Source organism: Micropterus salmoides, unplaced genomic scaffold (genome assembly GCF_014851395.1).
Source record: "Micropterus salmoides isolate LMB-PRFRI ecotype aquatic unplaced genomic scaffold, ASM1485139v1 Ms_hic_scaffold_4, whole genome shotgun sequence".
In the NCBI taxonomy this organism is placed as follows: domain Eukaryota; kingdom Metazoa; phylum Chordata; class Actinopteri; order Centrarchiformes; family Centrarchidae; genus Micropterus; species Micropterus salmoides.
This window is the reverse complement of record NW_024043372.1, coordinates 21,421,800-21,446,305: the sequence shown is the minus strand read 5'-3', so window position 1 is coordinate 21,446,305 and position 24,506 is coordinate 21,421,800. Positions and strand designations below refer to the sequence as shown.

The following is a 24,506-nucleotide window of genomic DNA, read 5'->3' as shown; positions in this document are numbered from 1 at the left end:
ATCAGCACAGAAACAGCAGATGCATGCCACAGCCTAGTGACATGAAAAGACACTCCAGGAAACTTAAAACTTTCCCAAAAATTAAACGAGGGACTTTGCCATTCAATGTTTGTCTGAAAAGTCATACAACTAATATTTTACAGGCTGATATGATGTGAAAAGTGCGTGACCACTTACAGTATTAATTAATATATTAATTATTCATTAATATATTTAATATCTAATTGAATCTCTGTGGGATGTTCTAAAGTGCAAAATGTCTGCCTTCCTCTGTTTGTCAAGAACTTTCCTTTTTGGAAGAACTGTCCAGTGTTGCTCTAAGCACACATGTTTTGGGAAAACATGTAAGGAGAAATTAAGCAGTTATGGTAAAGGAAGGGGGACATGTGTTTAGGTGTTTCCATCCATTCAAACGTTTGTACATTTATCTAAACAGGTATATGCAACCATGCACACAGTACCTGAGATTGCTCCTCTGTGACAAGAATGAAACCATTGTTGTCAATGAGATAACAGTTAATGTCCTGTCAGAAAGGTGAATAAAAGATTATGTTAACAAAACAACGTGAACATTAAAAAAAAAAGAAGCCAGAGTCATGTGACTGTTCTTACCTCGTTATCACAGCTAATGCTGCATTTTCCATCCAGAGCTGTACACTGAGCACAAAACATAAGTAGCTTAGTTTTGCTCCTAATCAGAGAGCTCATTTTACTGTATGTCTCAGTATTTATTGAGTAGTAACCTGTCTGCAGGCAGTCCAGAACTTCCTCTGAAAGAACTCGAGCTTCATCTGGATCCCTACAGCTGAGCACAAGACCAAGCACGTAAGACACAGCACAGTTTCCCAAAATAAGTATTAACATGAAGATAACAATGTTATGAAAGATGGTTAAGAGGTTGTTACCAGCAACGATTGGAGACTTTCTGTCATCGAGGAGCTGAATTGCTGTGCTCGCCAAAACCACACTCTTATTTTCTAAAGCTAGAGAGGAAGAGAATAAACTACAAGTCATTTGTTCAGATTACATTATCTGCTCACTAGATGGTGCCCTTTACTCAGCAGCCCCAGTTGGCAGGCTCAAAAGAAACCGCAGTACCAGTCCATTACTTTACAGTAATGGTGTCCAGTCAGAGCTTTCTCTACAGCCAGATGACTCCAGTAATCCTGAAATGGACGCTGCGATAGGACATTTCAGGTTATGAGTGGATGCAGTCATCATTAACACAGGAAAGGTGGTAAATGGTAAATGTCCTAGACAGTGAAGCTGAATTCTCCATCCTCTGGCTAGCACACAGAACATGAGTCACATTAACTGCAGAAAAGCAGCGAGGGAGGTGAGCTGTGCTGCTCGTCAGTGGAAACCAGTAAAAACCACAATCCATTACAGAAAAAGGGACATTTAAAAAGACAGATTTAGATGTTAAAATGCTGAATGACTAAGGCAACAACATGAGTAAGAGGGACTTGATGAGATAATTTAGCAGCAATAGGCAGATAGACTTGTCTGTCTGGTATTGTTTTATGCGGGCTCAGGGAACTTTTATTTTGTACTGCAGACTTGAGCTACTATCTCCAATCCCCAGTTTTGTTCTGCATACCTGTGCTGAAGGGGATGGAGTAGACAAACGTGCCAGGGACCTGCTCCGCCGCTCTCTTGTACCACAGAGGGAAGTGATCAGCAGTAAACACACCCTCCTTGTCCTCTGCTGTTAGAAAATCTCTGAGGAAGCACACAAAATGAAACTGAGGCGAGAAGCAAAGGAAGAGATTCATCAGTGATTAGAGAAATGTTGAGCAGCAGCACTCACTGATTGGAGAGCTGATCGGAGGGGACAAACTGGTTGGTTCTCGACAGGCCGGTTCGTGTACCCAGGAAGGCAATCTCCACTCCTTTGTCTGAGTTCCTGTTGGTATAATGCAGAGCAGTGCCACATAAACACATCTGCCCATACTGTTTGAGTACTTTTCCTGAAAATTCCTGACTGAGCACAATTATGCAATGCCAAATGCAATTTAGATTCTTCTTTAAAATGTAATATGTAGGATATTTATATATGTATTTAAACTCAGGTCTGCTACTTATTAAAGTAAATGGTGTATAGAGGAGAGTTCTTGGTGCAGCTGATGTAGCTGTCAATTTGGAGGTATACTGTAAATATTTTACATATATGTTACACCTTCTAAAACTCACTTTCTTTTTGATTTATTGATGATTCATTTGAGGTTGTTTGATGGTTTGTAGACAAAATAAGTTTTAAGCCATCACTCTGGACCCTGGGAGCTTCTCATGATGTTTGATGTTTAAAGGCAAAATTATTCATGGTTCATAACAAAATAATGATCAATAGACAAAAATGAAAAAAATCATTAGTTGACAAGACCTCATATGACACATATATACTGAATATGCATTTTAAGACAGATCTTATACAACAACATGCACATCAGGACATTATAATAGGACTCAGAGTGTTAAAGGATGGAATCACATTTTTCAAGATTGTCTTAAAACAGCACTCACATGTCCATGTGTTTGTTTGCCATTATTGTTCCTCCTGTTCCTCCTGTCCATACTGGCAGTAAAAAAAACCCTTCCTAACCTGATACTATTGTAAGTCATGGGCGACAAGATCCACAGTCTTCATTTTGTGCAAAAAGTGTGTATTTACAACAGTCACAAAGAAGAAGGTGGATTTATTTATTATTTTATAACACAAGGTTGATTAAGTTATAGTTCCCTTTATGCTACTCACTAAAAACAATCATTAATAATAATAATAATAATAACAAAGATTATTTATAATAGATGGGTGAATGAATGATAACTCATAGAAATAAAACAATTTTACATGGTGCAGTGCTGAGGATAAATTTCAGAGTCTCACTGCCTGAGGGAAGAAACTGTTCTAAGTCTGGTGGTACGACAGTTAATACTTCTGTATCTCTTGCCATATGGCAGCAGGGTGAACAGGCTGTGACTGGGGTTGGTACTGTCTTTTAGTATCCTTTGGGCTCTCACCTTACAGTCTTTTAAGTACATAGTTCCCTCTCTGCGTTGCCCTCCCTGCACCACTGCACAGCAAGGAAACAGTGTCTGAGTGAGCATAAAGAGACCGTAACTTTGGAAGATACACACTTGATTTGGGTAACTTAGACTGGTGAAGCCACATATTAGCTTCAGCTGAACTGTGAAATGCATTTTTGTACAGAACAAGGGTTTTTACAATGATGATGATGATCCTGTACATACAGGAGGAACAACATTCATATGGGCTTGTGAGTTTTGTTTAAAGACATACTTGTGAACCAATCATTAATGGTAAAAAGATTTGGTTTTAGTGGTTCTATTAAAAAAATGCACTAAAAAGCCAAACCTTCTAAAAAGGTTGTACTGAATGGCTTTGTTAGAGGCTAATAATTCTCCAAAGATCAGTTACACATTAATAGGAATATTTTTTGGGTTGGATTGTATTAGATTATTATGGATGTTTGGATTTTATAAGAACTTCATATTAACGATCTGCTAACATTTAAAATTGCAGATGACTGACAAACATTTGCTGATGGCTTGTTAGAAAACCCTAATAAGACACCCTTCATTAATGACTTATAAACACCGTAGACTTATAACGAGAATGTAAAGTTTTACCAAAATATTCTTACTCTGACTTGTTGAGTGCCAGTCCGGTCCAGTAGGCCTCCAGTGGAGCAGTGACCACAGCATCAAACAACACCTCCTGAATCAGCTCTCTGTCACCTGTACAATGTTGCAGACCAGTTTAAAGACCTGATTGACAAATACAGACCTTTTTACCCTTATGTATGATTAAAATTTCATCCCGGACAAAACAAGCTCCTAGTAGCTTAATTTCTTCAGCTCTGACTCAGATGTCTCTTACACTTGAGGTGTGGTCTGCGGCCTGTCATGAAGAGCTTGATGGCTTGAATCTGGGTCAGGTGACGGTGCTCGTGCTGCTCCTCTGTGTTGCAGTAAGTCCTGCGGTCCAAACAGAGCTACACTGTTACATCACAGGCCTCAACATCCCTGATGAACACAGAGGGATAACCTACATAGCGCATGAATGCCCACTTCCATAACCCCAGCGTTACCATTCATCTGCCAGTGCGACATCTGGCTGTTCCAGATCACGGAGCCCTGAAAAACACAAGTCAGTAACGCTTCAGCAGTGCCATTCTGGGTAGACTGATACAATAAGCCCTCCCAAACAAGCTGGTCAGAGTGACATGCATCTCACTGCATTCAGCCTTTTGCTAACAGAGTAAATGACAGCGATGGAGCGACATACCGGCTTCAACTGATACATTTCCTCTGAAGAAGTACTTTCCATGACCTCTGGAGAGAGCCACTCCGACACTGGAGGCAGAAACAGGAGAGAATCAACCAGTCGGTTAACATTTAACTGTAACCAAGATATAAAGTGACATAATGTGGCTTTAGGACTGATATAAAACTTTTCCTCCACCTAAATGGTGTTCCTTTGATGTCAGTATAAAAATAGTCATTGTGCATCTTCAGGACACGCCTCTGAAAGAGAAGAAACAGACGTGCAGATAAGATTTACTCCTTTATTCTAGAGACAACATAGAGAGAGAGAACAACCCTCATCTGATAGGGAGACACTAAACATCTTAATCTGCAGCCTCACCCCTCTATCCACTGTCTTCTTCGCCTCCATAGAGAAAGTCCCTGTCCTCCTGTTCACCATAGCATTGCGTAGCTGAAAGATAAAGCACCCAAAGACGCACATACAGCGGAGAAGTCGAGGTTAGGTCACTGATCAAGCAGCCTGTATGTGGCTGCCATTTTACTGGGAAACAGAGTCATACCTTTATAATTCTTAGGGCTAATGTGAAATAATAGACACTTTCCTCAATCTGGTAACAACGTGAAATCAAAGCATTATGTCAGTTGCAGTCACACAATGTTGTATGTAGAGTAAAAGTACATCTAGTGTTTCAAATTACTTACAATATATTTGCACTGAAGAAGACTTTTTTTTCTACAATATTGGTTTTAAGGGGTTTAACACCTACAATATCATCTTTGTCTTCCCACTCCACCTCAGATAGATCCACGCTGCTATAGTTGGGCTTCCTCCTCTTCTGACCATCCTGATACTGCACAGAGGAACACAATATACACAATTCAATGATCCCTTTTGTGCAATGACTTTCATTTTGAACGGCTTAAACATGTCTGCTACAGTAATCTGGCCTGAAATTTATGAGCTTGATAATAAAGAAATAAATCTATGGAGCAAATCTTTCACTGTAATCTGTCTTTTGTGTTCAAATGAAAACTTTCTGTATGTTCCTATTTATCAAGCCTTGCTCTGGAGGTTTTGCTGCGTAATTATTTAACAAATCGTCTGTGAAATTAACACTGTCAGGTAAATTAAAAATAGTTAATATGATTGATAGGAAATCTACGCTCAAACAAGTCAACATCAATGCATTAAAGTGTGTACATGTCAAACTCTGCTACTGTATGTCGTCTGGTCCACAAGAAACAAGAAAGTCAATAACTACAACCACAGCACAGTTTTAGCCACAAAGAGACACTCACAAAAAAACCAACACAGACCAACACACACACAGTTGCACAGAGAGGAATAGCACTAACACTGGCACACACAGATCCACTAGCACAGCCATAGCTCCTGAGGAACCAGCGGTCCCTGGGGGAGAGGCTGTGGTCTCTGCCAGCGAGTGTTAAGTTACCTCTGGGAAATCTCAGGCCAGCCAGCCCTATGAGTGGCCTTTATCCCTGCATGCATACATCAAAGGAAAAGGTGGGGATTACAGACTATACGAGCCCATTTAGCCTCCTAACCAGATAACACATTTGTCTCTGCGTGACCTCGTTAATGGAGGCTTTCAATTCATCATTTCGGTTAAGCATACAATTGCATGGACAAAACAAAACGGAAAAAACAGGGTAAAGTCAGGGAATGCTGTGAGATTGTTCTGGTGTATGTAATTACCAAAGGTCTGAGGTCCGGGTGTGTCAGGATGTAGCCATTGTTTGTGATAGCAAATGCGTATCCATGGATTCCTAACTAGAGACACAAAGAGAGATATGTGAGGAAGAAATTATTACAAAAAATGCACATTAATAAATTCATTTATTCAAAGCAAAAGTGCAAGAACAGCTGAATGTACCATATGCTTCGGGATGAGCTTCATCAGCTCCTGCAGAGGGATGTCTGTTCCTACGACCCCCAACAGAATACCCTGGTTCTTCTGCATGAAAAGATTCAAAACACACATGCAGAACTTTAGATGAAAACTACATGAATATTCAGTCACTCAGCAGTGGTGGAAGAAGTACTCAGACCCTTTACTTAAGTAAAAGTACCAATGCAAAGTAAAAATACAAAAATAATACAAGCAAATGTACTTAAAGTATCAAATGTAAAATGTACTGTTTGTGATACATTATTATATACACTATTATATATTATTATTATTATTATTATATTGTAGAAATATATAGATGTACAAAGGTTTGTGCAGAGGTTTCCAACCAACCTTGGGGTCATGCCATTACAAAGGGTCATATAAATCTGAGGGGTCGTCAGAATTAATGTGGAAGGAAACAAGAAAAAACAAAGTTCTGCTACACAAATTTCTATAATTCTTTTCCCTTCAAACTGTTATTTAACTGAAACCATGTGGGAGGTGGAAAATCACTCTTTGATTGAATTGCATCTGAACCATGACAAGGAGCTCCAATTAAGACAGATTTTTGTTGTAAGGGGTCACAAGCCAAAAATTATTCATTTAATCTTTCACAATGTATTGAATTTCTTAAGCTTATTTTATGTTTTTAATGTAAAATCTTCAACTGAAAAGTAACAAAAGTAGACGAGTAGAAAGCACTTTGTAGTGGAGAGAAGCAGAAAGTAGAAAAAAATTACTACAGTACAGTAGTAAATATTCTTGTTAGTTTCCACCACTATCACTCAGTCACCCACTGACTCACTCTCTCACCGTTTCATTCTTTGTGCTGAAGACAGGCATGGCGACGGTAGTCATCAGACTTGGGCCTGCTTTTTCTTTCAACTGAAAAAAAAAAGGAATTTCAGTTGAATTTACCGTATTTAACTGAATAATCACACAGAGGCATGTTCTCTGATCAGGTTTATGGGCATCAGTCAATAGCAAAAACTGCACAGAAAAAGAAAGACAGAAAAACTACATTGTTTGGGCTATATCTGCACACCATTTATACACCTACAGTACTTACTCAGCATTTCTTAATCAGTACATCCCATATATTCTGAACAGAATGTATATATATATATATATATACACATTATATATATACATAATGTGTATATATATATATATAATATATGCATACTGTATTTAACTTTATTTTAAACTGTTTGACCACTACAGCAAAAATTATATTAATAATGTTAAAATAAATTAATAAATATTATATTATATATTATAAAATAATAAACTTATTCATCTTAAACTCAACATCTAAACGATTCAACTAAATCATGTGTGGATGTAAACAGTACTGTAGTGTATGCAGACTGTACACAAAAATTTTTTAGTTTTTTCACCCTGTACAGTCCCTAACTACCAGCAAGGTGTAAGTGTAACTGACATGAAATTCAATTAAAATTCCCAGATAGAAAAAAGAGGCACGTGAGTTATTGAGTGAGGAATAACAACTTCAGGACTTGACAACGTCTAAGGCATAGGTGGCAACAAATTAAAGTAGGGAACAATAGATCAAGAAACAGAATACTATTTGACACAGACACAACATTAATTACTTGCGCAAAATGTTTAAAAGCAGCATCCAAAAGAATTCCCGCAGAATCATAAAGGATCGTGGTCACAGCCTTTCTGCTGTCAAAAAACTGATCCACGTGAGTCTCAAGTGGGGCTCAGAGGAGGAGACGAGGTCAGTCAGAAGGATGAAGGTTGACATAATTAAGCACAAGAGTGCTGATAAAGTAGGTCTGCTATTCCCTCACCTCGTGAGGCGACACAGCTGAGTGTGCCTACATCCAAGTTGTGTGGGTGTGAGTGTGTGTGGTTGATGATCATTTGTGTATGTGCATGCATATGAAGCAAATGAGCTGCATGAACTGCAGTGTGTACTATCTAGCTTGACAAAATGAAGGATGGTGGATCCTTAAATTCATCACAACGCACAATGGAAGTGGAAACTGGACCCCCCCCCCTCCACACACACACATACTCACGCACACACAGGTAAACCCATGGACGCCTAACCACCTCCACCTCCACCTCCATCTCTCTCTCTCTCTCTCTTTCTTGGTCTCCCCTCCAATGTCAGTTTTATTATGGGCTTTAGGAGATAAAATGCAATGATCCACAGAATGATGAATGGTGTGTCTGAGGCTGAGATACAAGAGCACACACTCCAGAGGACAATCTCCCAACCCTTCTGTAAGTGTGTGTGTGTGTGTGTGTGTGTGTGTGCATGCTCATTGTCTCCATACTGGAAAGAAGTACAATAAATACTCCTCTACTGCTTCTGCTCCTCAGAGGCAAGAGTTTCTCTGCACTTTAGCCTTCCCACGAAATATTCATGCATAATGTGAAAAGTAGGTACAATAAGCGGCTATTTAACCTCTGAAGTCACTTGTACTTTATACAATGTAACTCAGACTTCCCCTGTGATCCCCTCTGATGCTAGCTCATAACTACTTCGTACAGCATCTGGTCGATTCTTTTATAATAAGGCAACAAAAAAATTATGTTTTATATAAATACGATTCCACCTGAGAGCACATAAAGATCACTTGTAGATATTTACCTTATGAGCCTGGGAGAGCTGGAATGAAAGAAGAGATGCATAAAGATTGAATCATCCAGTGAGTTAAAGCCCACACATTGTGTATTGACTTTGTGGACACAGATGTACGTCGGGGGGGAAGATCCATGCACATTAATGAAGCCCATAATGAGAAATCATTCCAGCAGTATGAAGAATAATGACGAGAAAGCAGACACACACATGCACACTTACCGTACAGTACAGGGATGGACAAAATAACATGAACACCTTGCAATATCATGCAATGTCTGGCGTCTGTACATACAAGCATGCAGTCTCACTCATATACAAATGTGCAATGTCAATTAGGACAATTACAGGAAGTCCCGACACTGCTTCAAACTAAGCAGTAAATCACTGCAACATACTTACAGCACTGTCCACGTAAGCTTCGGTCCACACTGTGTCGTGCTCGTGGTCAATGACCTTCGGGCGGCTCATGACGTGAAGATACCTCATCACGTTCTCCTGAACGTCTGCTAAGGTGGAGATCTGACTGAAATATCCTGCAGACAAACATAACACAAACATCCTAAAATGAGGCACATCATTCCCTTCTTTCACAATGTGTAGGACAATGTGTATTTTGACCATTTAAAACTACACATGAAAATATATTTTTTATATAATATATATGATTTTATTTTATAAAATCATGTGTCCAAGTTTCCCCAATGCACCCCTTTCAAACAATTTGGCCAAACCCCAAGAAGGTCTTTTTTATTTAGTTCACAGTTAACTATTAAATTCTATGTTCTATGTTCTATGTAAAACTTACATATAAAATACAGAAATTCAGAATTCTTTATTTAAAAAACCTAAAAGTGGTCAAATTAAAACATACTGAGTCTAAAAATACTGGAATCGGCAAAATATAGTTGAGCAGCAATTATGTAGAAAAACCTCTTTCAGAGTGGCATTGATATTATTTGATTGTTATTATTAATTATGCATCAACACGGAAGCAATATTTTAAGCAATATTTATTTTCAACAATTTTAAAGCCCCTGTGTGCAGGATCTGATTTCTGGTTTTGGTGTCTCCCCTTGGATGAATCAAAAAATAACAAGAGTAGACAAAGTAACTAGACACTAAAACTGTATATACATAATAGTGCAGTAGACATGTAAAGTAGCATAAAATAGAAATATTCAAGTAAAGTACAAGTATTGCAAAAATAGTACCTAAGTTTCATTCCACGCCTGCTAATATCTCTGATATTACTGGACTGTACACAACCAGAGCGACACAGAAGCCATTTGACTTGGTGTCAGCTCCTGCTGTTGCTGACAATGACTCATACTGGACATGTAAGGTTATTTCACAGTGGGGGCATACAGGGAAGGATGTTTGGGTCTCGTCTCCCAACAATCCCTCTGTGATCTGTTTTCCTGGCTGCGACTTTCCCTACCAGAGGGCACTCATCTGGAGCGCTGACACGTGGGAGCCATCAGCAGCGGGCAGCCAAGGGGGAGACACTCTGACAGGAAGAGGGATTAGGGCGGATTGACCTCTGACCCCCCCCAAGTGCCACTTCATTGCCTCTTGGCAGTGAGCGTGCACACATGCATGCACACACGTAACATACACGGCCAAACCACACAGATACCCACACATCCTCAACCCATTATTTGACTCCACAGAAACACCACATCAGACCATATTCAACACACAAAGCTGTCTAGAGAAGTGTTTATCAAACCAAACCTTTGTTGGCACAAGCCATCCATTTGAGGTTATCAGCAAATGCAGACTCTCGTCCAATCAGGTAAGGGAATATTCGCACCTGTGCAGAGGACACGTAGATGTCGACAATTTCAAAGATGGAAGGATTAAAAAACATGCAAAGTGATGTGTCTCCTCAGTACTTTGTCTTCCTGTCCTGATTCTATCTGGCTTTGGTGCAAGAAGTCGCTGCACTTTTAAAATCCTCATTAGGAAACACTGAACATTAAGCTGCTTTTCCAGCTTTCTCTTTTCATTCTTTACCTTTTTTTTCCAGTCCACAACAGTAAGTTGTGTATTTGTGTATCATTTTTCCCAGCTTGCACTCTCTGCAGTTAAATTCAGTTTATTCTCTTTTGTCTGGGGTTGTGCATGAGGGCATGTTCCAGTGTCCTTTTAAAGAACGCTGTGTGACACTTTGCCAAACCTGCACGGCTCATTGGCTCCAGATGCTTTGCTAAGCATAAAGCATATAGAAAACACTGAATGGCTGCCATATAGCGGCCCTGAGGGTGCATGGGGGTGCTGTGGGGGGTGGGGGTTGTACTCTGCCAAACACGGCCAACACACACATGCTTGATAGGATTGAACAAAAGCCCCTGAGCTGTTGTTTTTATTGCTTTCTGAGAGGCACAGCAGTCCATTTAATTTCAATTGCATTTAGGTTACAAAGGGAGGCTAACAAAAGATTTTTAACAAAAGAGTCGAGTCCAGGAAGACATTTGGAGAGAGCCTTGTGGACTGAGCTGCTTGTATATACTCTGCCCTTGAAAGCAGTTTATTTCCCATGTTTTATTCCCTGTGGGGAGGGGGAATTCCTCTGTAATGCATCAACACGTTAAAAAACATTGTATTGACGTGGATTTTTATATTACAGAGTTATGAGTGGTAATGAAGTAAGAAACCAATTCCTCAAAACGTCAACACAGGAGCTCCACTGACATAAAGTATTAAAATGTAGATCTACCCTTGCTGGAAGAAAAGTGCAGAGCAAGCACAAAATTCAGAAAAAGGAAATGTATACCATTGAAAATTAGGCGCTGTGTGGAACAGATGATAAAGAGAGACTCACCTTTCTTTCAGGCCAATTGTACTTCTCAAAAACATCATCATACATTTCAGTTGCCCCATCGGTCACAAGCATTATGGCCTGGCTGCACACACTGCCACGTCCAGTTTGATTAAACTGCAGAAAGAGATAAATAATATGGAGAGAGACATTTAAAAAAAACATATCACATCTGTGTTGTTAGCTAAACATTCAGCAAACAGAGTTTCTTCTGTATATGATGATGATGTCTGATATGGCAGCTGTGCAGCCATCAGTCAATATAATACAGATAATGTCTAGTAAATAAACCTGAAGAGCGTGGTACACTTTATTCTGATGGCAGAAGATGCATTGCAGTATTTAAGCAGTTTATTGACCTGTAACAGTGAATGTGGATAGAAAGAGGAGCATGTAGTGACACAGCCACAGGATAAAACCTGCTGAGCTACACTGCTCTCAAATCAACCATCCGAGCATCAGGAGGCCTTCAGAATTCACACACACACACACACACACACACACACACACACGGACATGTTTTATAAGCCATATCACCACATTCGTTTGCAATGTAATGTAAGAAGTTATGTACATGTCTGACAACTGTTTCACCACAGCCGTAGTATTTTTTTTGGTGTCTCATAAGTTAATGCCAGTGGGGCACTTCTATGTGATGGAATAAATATATAACACAACATCCCCATTGTCAATTTCTGCCTGATACACTGCTGTCTGACCAATCGGAAAGGTAAACAACAGGAAAAGGATGAAAAACTTAATCCCGATATAAAAGATTAGAGACAACCACATTGTGCAGCACATTTTCTCAAGGCAATTCAAATGATATCACATCAACTCTAAAAATTTGTCTGATGTTAGAAAATCTTTAATTGTAAACTATGATTTTTATGTTCAATTACCTGTAGAATCAATAGGAAATCAGCTCTAAAGTAAGATGATCATCCACATAATTTAAAGTTTATAAAATATGAATAGGTTTGCTCATAATAGACTTTTTCACAGAAGATATTTTGACTTTTCACTGGAGGAAAAGCACAAACGTTATTAATAACATTAACAGAGGCTCTGTTGTTTTCAAGCTTCCCAGTAAGACATGTGAAAGTGAGCCAACATGGACAGTATGAGGACCCCGAACCTGAAGCAGATAAATGGAATTCAGCCATCATTCATTTGATTATTTATACCTGTGCTTTTACATGTAAAAATGTCTTCAGTGAAAAAGGGCTATGAAAAAGTCAGGCTGGTATTTGACATCCCCCCACACTGTCCATAAGCTGTCCTCGTCAAGCTTAAGATTGGCTCTAAAAAGTGGCACATGTGTCTCACCTCTTTTCTCTCTTCCATCAGCTGGCGTCCATCCTGCATCTGGTTCCTTTCATTATTCCTGTTGTTAATTTTAGTTATGTCTACTTTAATAAATTATGTTGTTTTAATATATCTTGTAAATGGACTTCCCTTTTGTCACATTCTCTGAGTCAGAGGAAGATTTTCAGCAAATGAGCGAGTGTCAAAAGTCATTATTGAAGATGTTCATGCACACTGCTGATGAGCATCTGTCCTTCAAGCGAAGCCTTTGTTCCAATATATATTATATCATTTTTTCAGCATTGTAAGTAAAAAAAAGTGTCATTCTGAAGGTAATTCTGAATGTTAATGATAAAAGACATACTCAATAACAGGGATTAACTAATTTATGTTGATAAAATCTAATCACTCCCTAGCCCTCGTTATTTGAGAGGTAAATCAATAATCTTGTTCTAAAAGGGGATGGTTTACATAAATCAAGATGGTAAAAGATTTTACTATATACTTGTTGTTTTGTGATTCTTTCGGATCTTTGGCCTGAGGGGGAGGCTGTGCTTGTTTGTCTCATTCAGCTGGCCAAGACTGGGTGTAAAAATGGTACAATGCTCTTCAGGTTTTTCCTTTTGATTTGGTCCATGATAGGCCGTATTTACTAGCCAGCGGTGTAACAATGAATTTCAATAGTAGGCTACTGGCTACCTGATTACCATATTCATTGCAGGGCTTTAATTAATCTGACAAATGCAGAGGTAAAAGCTGCAGTCCCTCAGCTTCAGTGGAGCAGCCAAAGCTCGCCTGAAAACAGGGAGATAAAAGGAGTGCGGTGTGGCTCCTGGCCTTATCTGCTTTGTGTTCCAATCAGCCACGTTATTAATCATTGACATTAATTAGAGCCATTAATCACGCTTCAGAATAGATGTGTCTGTGTTTGAAGGGTGGAACAGGGATAGCACTGGAGCATTTTGACAGGCGACACACCTCCCAAACGCTCAAATATATTTGACTGGAGTGTGCTACTTTTTATGATTAGCTGAGGAACATGCGTGAGTGTTGTACTTGAATACTCTCTGTCATTGAACAAGGCTTGTAAAAGTTTGCTAAGGTGCTGGTGGAGTTTGTCAATTAAATCAAAACAAAGTGCTTTTGTTATGGCTGGGCAGATGCACACATTCAATCATTATTATATCAAATTAATCAATAAATTAATCTTTTTGTGAAAACTCACAAATACTCAAAAGCATTGTCACATAATCAGTTAACAGAAGGATTTAACTGATATAATTTGTGATACATTATTTCAGGGAAATATACTGTAGATGGGAAGATTTGGTTTTGCACAATACAGCATCCCTATTAAACTGACAGTCACAGATGCAGAACAGGCTCATTTAAAGAGCTTTACTGTACTGGAACTTACATCATTCAGGATTGTGAACGCTTCAGCCAGAGCTTCACCCAGCAGTCCGATCCCTTTTGCAAACAGCTTGTCCAGATGTTCACGGAAATGCTAACAGATAACGACAAAAGTGGGAAAGAAAAGTTTTAAACATTAATCACACAAATTCGAGCAGATATAAGATTTATATACATTCATCACACGTCAGTTTGATTGTGACTCACGTCTTTATTGGTTCTGTCGGCTCGGACCAGCGTACCATTCAAACAAGGCTCCACATAGTGGATCTCCTGATTATACTGAGGAAATGCAAAGAACATGGACGTGGAATACTTTTTAATAAATCTATTTTGTGAAGATAATAGACAGCAAAAGACTAATAGTATAGAGAAATAGGACAGAGAGATGCACAGACAAAGATGCAAACATGCACAGGCACAAACTAAGGAAAAGGTGACGGTTTAGTTTAACTGAAACTTACTGCAATGATATTGAAGAAGTCGTCATCTCCAAGTGTGTCTAATATGGAGGAGACAGTCTGTCTGGCAATGGTCAGCCTCAGTCCTTTCATGCTTCCACTAACGTCGACTAAGATAACAACATCCTTAGGAGATGTTGCTGCCTGAATGTACCTGAGATATGGAGATAAATTACACATTTTGATACCTTGTGTGTTGCAGTAATGAGGGAAGAATAAGAAAAGAAATACTTTCTTTACAAATAATATGATGCACGCGACAAGAGCAGTACATTTTATCTGGTATGTAGAGGCTTACCACTTCCTGTTTCTACAGTCAAAGCCAATGACACCATGTTCATCTGGATGCCACTTCACTCCTACAGCAAGAAGTCAGTTAAGACAAAGCATGAGAGCAGCACTTCGCAGTGGACAAACACGAGCACACTGACACATCTGAAATAAAACCCTAACACAGGTCTGTCACTTTGAGGAGCAAGTGGAACTCATCAGTCTAAGTACTGCACCATGCTGTTGTGCAGTGTATACTGTACTGTTTGTGTTGATGTTTTTTTAACATTTTTTTTTAAGTTTATTTGAAAGTGACCACGTACCAAACATAAATGTCAGTACTTGAAATCTGATACATTATACAGAGTTACAGCTAAAAGCTCATTTTCATCCCCTGTCCCTGGGCAGGTGAACAAAAATACAGACAACATGAAGATTACATACAACAAATATTTTAAAATAATGTGCAGTATGTGCATATGGCTGCATGTCAGAAGCTTACTGTAGGTATTTGAAATCACCATAAACTGTTTAGACATTCACAGGGAGGATGACAAAAATCATTAATAATGAAAGGTTTAGTGTCCAATAACTTTATTTTGGATGTTTGAACCCTTTAGTCACAGTGGTGTCATGTACTTTGAAGCAGCAATCAGGATTTAGCACCAATGGAGTCAGAATCTGATGACAGTGTGTGGGCTGTTTGCTCATGTTGCCAGCACTGTCTATCAACTCTGATCAAACTACACCCGCACAGTCCTGATTAAGCAAATTGTTCAACCTTTAATAAATAATAACTTATTCCAAACTTTAATTGCTGCTTATTTAGTCATGAATATTAAAGGTTTTAGGGGAACTACTCAAGGTGGAGCTCATTTTAACTGCTTTATGTGCAATTGGTTGATTTAATCTGTTAAAATGCATCGTATTGTATAAACTGTTTTGTGTGTAAAAACTTAATCTCAAACGTAACTATAATAAAATAAAAATCTGAAATAAATGAAGTGGAGGAGATTGTGCAATGATTCACTAAATTTAATGGCAGTGTAAAGTGTAAAGCAGTATTAAATGGAAATACTCAAGTAAAGTACGAGTACCTCAAACTGTTGGCTCCTGTACTTAAAGTAGAAGTGTGGGACTTGTACATGTTACATTCAAGCCCCCGCCAAATGAGTTCACACAATGCTGATTAAGCCTATCACAGCCAGATAAATCTCTCTGTGTTCACAGTATACCAGAGTTTTTAAATCTGGTGTCTATGGCGACATTCCCACGATGGCGCATCGGTAGTGATGCATTTTATGTCAACCAGCAATGATTGGTTTGCCAGAGCTGAAGGGAGGAACAACCCAGGGCCATGTAGAGCGAGTGAACATTTGTTATGAAGAATTGTTTATTGTTCATTTTGTTTAGTATGATTTTATAGTTTGTGTTAATATGATTTGGCAACATTGTTGTATGCAGTCATGCCAATAAAGTCTCTTGAATTAAAACTTAACAGAGACGAAGCAACTTTCTCTCTCTACAGTGACGCAGTAGACTACAGCAACTAGGAAAAACCTAAGAAACGTCCAAGATAAGATGCTCCAGATAAAAAAGAAACTCTGCGTTCGGAGGAAGGATTACAGAGAAGCGATGGATAACAATTGGTGTAGCTATCTGTAACACAGATGTCGCGTTACTGTTGGAGTAGGCTATGTAGCTATTAGATTTACTCTATTCTGATCACAAGCCTGTGGCAAGCTCACCTGTAGGTATACATCATGAGCGTGCATCGACAGTGTTTGTGTAATTACTCTCACTGCCAGAGGGGGAGACAAAAGTTCCGCATTGCAGGTTTAGGTAAACGTTACTTTCCAACACTGCCTACAGTTTGAACCATATATTGAGGGCTCTGCCTATATTTATTAACGTTTTCACTCTGTATGAAGAGAAAGAACAAGAAGCCAGGATGAGTTCAGTGAAGTGGGATGTTCATATAGAATTTACATGCTGAATACATTAGTAAAAGAGTGTTGTAAAACACTAGTGAAATCTCTTTTTTATGAATTCTTTCTAATACACTACAGTCCATATCTGTATTACAATATCATCAGTTGTATCTTCGCTCCAGCACTGCAGTGAGCCCACCGCCTGTTTCATATCACTGTAACGGTCTGACGACTTCGGTTGGATCCAGCAGCAATGCGCTGTTCCTCAGTAAGACCCACTCTGCCAAATTCTGATTAATTACAGTCTGTATATATGCATCCTCTCTGATGGTCTGTAAAATTACAACATTAGCCAAATTACCCTTTTAGTAATTCTAAATCATTTGTTCTGATCTGTTTTTTCCCCCTGCACAGACAGCTGATGGCTCCCTTGAGACAAGCCTTTCTTTTCCCACACGCACACAGAGTTGTTTTTTTTATCACTTCAGAGAACATTACATTGACTTACATTCATTTCCTGGACAAAGACTGAAACATGCAGACAGACAGACTGACAGAGTAACAGCACTCACCAGGGTACTGCCTGAAGAAACCCTTGGCGCTCCCAAAGTACTGCCAGATTAGTGTTGGGTCTCTTTCAAAATTATCAACAAAGACTTTATTGAGAGCCTCGGACCAGTAAACTCCGTTCACTATGTCCGGATCTGAGGATGAGGAGGAGTAGGATGTGGGCAAAGACACAGAGATGGAAGAGAGATAAAGACAAGTAAATTAAAAGATGAAACTGGTAATCATCCTGGTCACAATTACTGAGTGCAGGGTTGACCCTTGTCCCCTATTGACCCCCCTGAAGGAGATACAATCACTGTGACTAAATCTTCCCCTTCTCTCCTCCTGCTGGACGAGCCTCCCTTTGTGCTGTGAACAGAGAGTTATGGGGAGTCCATTATAGCCAAACAAAAGCAACCCTGGTGCTACACAGGGAGAGGTGACAGCGACTGAACAGCTAGCGTATGACAAACATCTTTCCCATCCACCCTCACTGCACTCTTTCCGGTCTCTTTCAGAGGCCTGCAGTTGCCTTCTCTTCATGTCTGGACTGTTACTGACCTCCCAACTCCCCTTCTCCCATCGTGAGACACTGATGCAGCTTCAGTTACCATTTTTCACTTTCACTGCTCACATTTCTCCCTCCTCTTCTCCTCCCCTTTCATCAGCTGACAGTTGACAAATAACAATCCCATAACCCTGCAGTATGATTGTTTGCAGGCCGCAGGCTGAGCCTTCACCTTTGTTGTACATGTTGGTGGGCACCTGCACCACACTGAGGCTCAGGTTGACTGACAGGTTATTGAAATGGTCGTTGGGCTCCAGGAGGAACTCTCCTCCCAGCTCCACATTATTGCCCATCTCGTCCACTTCATTGATCAGCACGGCGTTGAAGTACTCATACTGAAGAAAAGAGTAACAAAAGAGTGAGTAACACAAATGTTTAACTGAATTTGCAGTATTCTTTTAGCTCAAAAACACGACTACAACAACGTTGATATTAATACTTAAAGGATATCTTTGAATTCTGTCTTAAAGTCTTAAAACACTACTCACATGCCCAGATGTATATTTAAACAGTTTTTCCTTGCAGCTATCATTCCTCCTGTAAAAACTGGCCATCTTAATTGATTTCAATGTAAATGAAAATCCACAGTCCTCTTTCAAAAGTTCAGCCGAAGCTAAGTCTGAAAAGTCTGAATTAGTCAAATCAAGTGAGTGTCTTCCAAAGATACAGTCGTTTTAGTATAAAATTGTCTTTTTGTGTTTCCTCTGACGGTGCTGCTGTGGATGGATATTATATAATACAAATATGGAACCCAGAAGTGATGTTGCCCCCCATTTCTTACATTGGCATCATCTTAGGGATCAGGAAGAACAATTACAGCATTCAAAAATGTTTGAATGTGCATAAAGGAAAGTAAAATGTGAACCCAAGGGGTTAGACAAATCTTCCTCATACAGGTTTGCCTTCTCACAACAGATAATTTTCAAATGCACAATAATGTGTGCTTCTTTTACATCTGTCCTCCAAACATTATAATGATCAGAAACCCTAAAATCAAATGAAAGAGGAGTAAAAAAGACAGGATAATGTCAAATAAAGCATCACAATAAAAGCAACAAAATAAGATGATAAAATAGGGTGTAACTAGTAAACGTTAAGATATCATGGCTTCTCACAATATACAAATATTACATTACATATTTTACATTACAATGATTTGGAAGAGGCTTAATTATTTTCCCCCCACATGCACACACTATTTGGGACCAATTTGGGGTTCAGTGTCTTGCTCAGGGACACTTCAACACGTAGACAGATGAAGGAGGGGATCATTCAGTCTGCTCTACCACCTAAGATAGACATAAGCTGTCTTTTAATTATACATAATAACAAGTATGAGTGTACGCAGATCTTTCTAATATTTATAAATCTGTGTAATTCTGTTCAGTTAGTGTGAGTTTATTCAAAATGTGAATAAACTGCATCAGTTGTAATTGTCGCGCATCACTGAGTTCTAAGAAGGACCTCGATGAGCAACGAGGACTTCATGACTGCCAGTGAAAAGTCTTGCCTCCCTAAAGTGAAACCCAACAGTTTGTCTGTCCTGTCCTTCACTGCCTGCTGCTGCAGAAGAAAGACTACCTCATCCTGTCTGAGCGGCCTCTCTGTGGCCTCTGGTCCTTATTGTCTGCACTGAGAGGGAAAAAGAGAGACGGGAGGGAGAGATGGGTGATGGACTCTCCAGCATCACACTCGGGGGAGGCCGCGCGGGCATCACCATCAAGCAGCCCCTGACAGCTCATACCACGCCTGAACAGCTCTCTGACGAGCTGCGGCGGGGCGGGGGGAGGAGGGCTGCTGAGGGGGAGCAGCAGGGGAGAGAAACGTGCACCCTCAGCAGAACTGATAGTGCTGTAGAGAGGCACGTTAACCACCAGGGTTATTACTGTAGAGCAGGCCATGGGACACTGCAGCTCTCTGAGACGCCCCGCCGACTCTTGCACCACTGCGGTTAGCTGTGGGCCCTACTGCAGAGATCCGCCCTTCATTACAGGCAGCTGGGCATTACTGTATAAACAGACTCAAAGATCTGGACATGGTGGGTCACAGTAAGTTTTATTCTGTACACTCTGTACACTGTCAACTCTTACTGCAGCTGTTAAAACCTAAGACTAATTTGTTCTGAAGCTGCTACTTCCCTAATGTTATGGGTCACATTGTTCAAGGGGAGTTTAGGAGAGCTGTTTACAGTAAGACGTGACAAACAAATACATTCAGCACATGAATAATATACAAATACACTGTACTATGAGAAAATCCTTTAGACTACTACTCCGTAGCATCCTTCTGTAACAGAGTTTGGGGTCATCTTAAGATGTTTAGAAACCACCATAATAGCAGCAGGTAATTAAAAATTCTCTCTCCCATTAATTTTTTCTTTCTCATACAGGAGAAATGAAATGCACCGTAAACAAGGATTCCTAAATTACACCATAAAGTTTACTTTTACTTATGTGTCAAATGTTTCCAGTGCAATCACAAAAGCAGAAATGTAGGCCTTTAACTTGAAGTTTAAAGCTAAATGAAAGTTTAACATTATTAACGTTATTTGTTATTTATTTATTTTATTTTAAGCCTTGCTGATTTTCAAAATATTTTAGAGGCATTATAAGCCCACATAAATGTTAAGATTTAAAGCACTAAACACTAAACCAAAGAAAAATTACAACAAATAAAGTGTCTGCATTAATAGCTAAGTTTCTGTTGCTACATCAGACCTGATCTGCACACCCTTGAACCGCAGACTACACTCGGGTCAATGCAAAACACCCGACTGTCCTGACACAAAGCAGCTGAGATAAGAGCAGAAGGCTTATCTCATTGTGGTCAGGGAAATGGTGCGTGAAAAATGTGCGGTGTCAGGGGAGTCGAGATTGGCTAAATGATGCCACAAGGAGCGATATCATGACATCACATCATTATCGCCGTTTGTATATTGAAATTTCCTTATTATTTTTTATGGCCTTTAAGATGTCTCTGTGATGGGCCTGTGCTGTATGTCAATTGCCTGAATAAAAATGTTAAAACAGCTTGAATGTTTCAACACTATACCCTATATAAGATTTTTATTGTGAGAATATATTTATTTTATCATATAATTTATAAAACCACATAAATGGTTATGATGACACTATTAAAATGCAATATACAGACATATATTTTGTAGCAAAATATAAAAAGAAAGCCAATGCAACTATTATAAAATTAAAGATTTTATTCAAAATATTATTAAAATAGTTCATCAAACCATGTTTGTGAATAGCCTATTAGAAAGAATTTTATTATTACAGGTGAGCTTTTTTAATTTTATACTTAAGGAAACTACATATTGCTCAATTTAAAGATTGCTGGTTTGAGAGTAAGTATTAACAGCTCAAATATATTTAAAAAATGTGTAATAAAAACAATTCCCAAACATCCACAAATCCTTCAGTAAATTGTGATTTTCTAACTGCTTTAGGGGGACAAAGTCATAATATAGATATTGTGGACGTATTAAAATCTACGGCATTTTCAAGGATTATGGGGAAAATAAAAGATAAAAACTCCTTTATTATTATTTAAAAATAGCCATCGTATTTTTTTGTTTAAAGGGTTTAAAGGTAAAATCTACATATCTTGTTATGGCTGTGTGAGCAGCAGAGAAACGGGCACCGAACAAGGTGTCTGAAATGTATTCATATGATGTAAATGCTTCTATTAACTGTAAAGTGCTGCCGTTGTTTCAGTGCTTTGTTGCTCGAGTGGGTTTCCAATCTCGAGCCATGAAAGTGAAACAATGCGCCGCGCAAAAGAGTTTCATTTATCTTTGTCCACTGGACAGAGAGAGAGAGAGAGAGAGGGAGAGAGAGAGAGAAATACTGCATCCCCTCTGCAGAGACTGAGGAAGCTCAGTGCGCACTGGAAGTCCGCAATGAGAGCCGCTAAGTAATGTCCTGAACAGAGTCAGAGCACACGAGCATGTCCTGTGAAATATGATTAAAAGTAGAAGAAACACAGTCCAATGTATGTCTCCCATTTTTTTCTCTCTGCTTTTGCTTATATCCACACAGATTCCAAAACAGTGTCTTCTGATAAATGTTAATCAAAATTTTCACCAAGCATCACAAACTGCAGCACAGCCTTTAATGAATAAAAATCAGGACCTCGGCGAAAGATCATGATCACCCTTTCTCTGATACTGAAATACAGCTATTCGGTTACTGTACTGAACTTGAAGGCGCTGCGGCGGTACAGGCCTGCTTGCGAGATATGATTACAGTTAAAAACAGTTCGTGTGAGTTATGACAGTGTGGCGCCGCAGCCTTCAACGTGTGCGGCATTGCTTATCAAAGAAAAATTACGTATCAAACCGCTGACAGGACATCAGTGTGAAGGACGATGCCAATGCAATTAAAGACTTTCAGGGCCTATTATCCTTCTCTCACCTTGCAGCCGCTCCTCCCCAGCCCAACTAAAATGATTCATTCCGCTCCAACACAATGACACACCACATTTTTAATAATTACATTGCTCTTTTCTTTTCTTTTGCTTGGGGACAAACCTCACCTGCAGGTCGGGATTATCCTCATGCTGATGGTGCGCTTCTTCTGCTGCCTCCACGAGCCGCTGCAAGGAGGACAAAATGTTGGTTTTTAAAAGCGATTTATCACAACGTAATATGTGGAAAACTATAAACGAACCAAATGTATTTATAATATAGGCTACATGCACATTTGCATCAAGCAATATACACTATTCTTTCATAAAGTTCATTAAGTGATTGCTTCTCTTTTCATTTCTCAAACTTGTTTGCGCATCGCTCTTCCACACTTATTTTCAAGTCTCAATAAATGTCTTTTCATTGAAGAGGAACATGATCGTATGGCCAGACTTTAGATTAATCTGTGGATGTAATCAACAGCATGACCAGCTTTTGCTTTAAGTTAACTAACAGGATATTTTGCTAGAACAGTTTCCCTCCTTGGCAATCCTTATTTTTAAGGGCAAAAATATGCATAAAATGTAGGGCACAACTGTGGAGTGCCGCTGTGAGATGATTGATGGACGCTGGTTGGAGCAGGATTTCATGCCGTGTACCAAAGCAGCGACAGCTTTTGTAATAACTCTAGTAATATTTCGATTCTGGGGGGAAAGTGCTTGGCTCTGTGTTTCCGGGGAAATGCCACGTGAACTTCACAATCACTCTCGCCTTTGGAGCCAAGCAGGTAATTAGCATCTGTCACATGTGTCAAAATAACTGCTAGGCTATATAAACACAACTGAGGCTTTTTGCGCCGACTGCTGAGCGGTGGTGGTCAAATTCACTTGACCTCTTGGTGAGTTCTCACGTCGTCAGCAGTTGTCAAAAAAGAAAAAAACTAAATGAAATAAATATAATGGTTACTGATTTAGGCGGGGGATACTTGTGGCAGGTTTGGAAGGTTTGTGCTGAACACCTGGCCTTCGGGGCTTTATTGAGGTCACTACCTTTTTTAAACTCGCTTTTCAATTTAGAGAAACGTGATGACGTCATCAGATTAGGATTTATCACACCTATGCTGGTGTAGGCTAAAAATAAAAACGATTTCCCCACAAATTTGTGCCGTGTTTTGTTCACTCATAATTTTCATCTCAGGGAATGAAATCAGCTTTATGAAATTAAAGGCTTTCTTAGCAGTGTAATTTATAAGCTAAATTGTCCTGAATTGTCGCACACATGGGATCAGGCGTGGGGGAGATAAACGTTATCATTTCCCAGCAGTCCCTGCAAGGTGCAGCATTAAAATGGTTACAAGCTCCTCTGCACTGAGGTCACAGACAGGCTGCTGCTGTGAGGTGACAACAGCTCAGGCCTGGACTGTAATAAATTATATGCAACACCATGTTCCTGATGGGCCTTTTACATCAACATTAAGTACAAATTTGATCTTTAAACATTGCACAATAGTTTGCTTTTCCAAGTGTCTAATCTGCTTAATTTAGGGACTGTACAAAAATTATTCCTGCTGGGGTAGGGAGTTAACCAAGACCTTCCCCATATTTACTGATATTTTCTTTAGAAACATTGCAACACCCTCTTCCACTATTATCAAAACTAATATGTTACAACCTTAATATTTTAACAAAAACGTCATTATCACATAGCCACCAAATCACACATTAAAGTTCAGGGCGATTGCAAAAATGATGGCTAACTCAACAAAATGCAAAGTCAGCCACAACCTCAGTGGGTGATGAGGGGCTGTAGCCCTGCAATCTTTTTCACCTCACCCCAGATTCCAAATGATAAAATAAAGATGAATTAGATGATCAGGTGTCAGACTGTCTGTCATAACTAAACCAGTCACATGGTGCCTGATAACCAGGCATGTTTGACA

The 24,506-nt window shown here is 39.3% G+C and overlaps 1 protein-coding gene across 2 annotated transcripts in view; it reads right to left on the bottom strand.

Annotated features, from left to right (window-relative positions):
* LOC119886958 (voltage-dependent calcium channel subunit alpha-2/delta-3-like) overlaps positions 1–24,506 on the bottom strand; it is a 40,277-nt gene that overhangs the window by 6,024 nt on the left and 9,747 nt on the right. Inside the window, exons 7-33 of one of the 2 annotated variants that reach the window (XM_038697970.1) lie at positions 22,696–22,755; positions 18,320–18,482; positions 17,603–17,734; positions 15,128–15,188; positions 14,833–14,983; positions 14,576–14,650; positions 14,373–14,462; positions 11,651–11,764; positions 10,561–10,639; positions 9,226–9,359; positions 8,833–8,850; positions 7,017–7,088; positions 6,186–6,266; positions 6,008–6,082; positions 5,058–5,141; positions 4,670–4,741; positions 4,487–4,548; positions 4,310–4,377; positions 4,113–4,158; positions 3,902–3,999; positions 3,666–3,759; positions 1,811–1,906; positions 1,601–1,722; positions 906–983; positions 744–805; positions 613–657; positions 462–524 (exon numbers count right to left, since the gene is read on the bottom strand). In XM_038697970.1, the coding sequence (XP_038553898.1) occupies positions 462–524; positions 613–657; positions 744–805; positions 906–983; positions 1,601–1,722; positions 1,811–1,906; positions 3,666–3,759; positions 3,902–3,999; positions 4,113–4,158; positions 4,310–4,377; positions 4,487–4,548; positions 4,670–4,741; positions 5,058–5,141; positions 6,008–6,082; positions 6,186–6,266; positions 7,017–7,088; positions 8,833–8,850; positions 9,226–9,359; positions 10,561–10,639; positions 11,651–11,764; positions 14,373–14,462; positions 14,576–14,650; positions 14,833–14,983; positions 15,128–15,188; positions 17,603–17,734; positions 18,320–18,482; positions 22,696–22,755 (2,295 nt within the window). The remainder of the gene's footprint in view (positions 1–461; positions 525–612; positions 658–743; positions 806–905; positions 984–1,600; positions 1,723–1,810; positions 1,907–3,665; positions 3,760–3,901; positions 4,000–4,112; positions 4,159–4,309; positions 4,378–4,486; positions 4,549–4,669; positions 4,742–5,057; positions 5,142–6,007; positions 6,083–6,185; positions 6,267–7,016; positions 7,089–8,832; positions 8,851–9,225; positions 9,360–10,560; positions 10,640–11,650; positions 11,765–14,372; positions 14,463–14,575; positions 14,651–14,832; positions 14,984–15,127; positions 15,189–17,602; positions 17,735–18,319; positions 18,483–22,695; positions 22,756–24,506) is intronic. The other variant, XM_038697971.1, reaches the window with a different exon arrangement.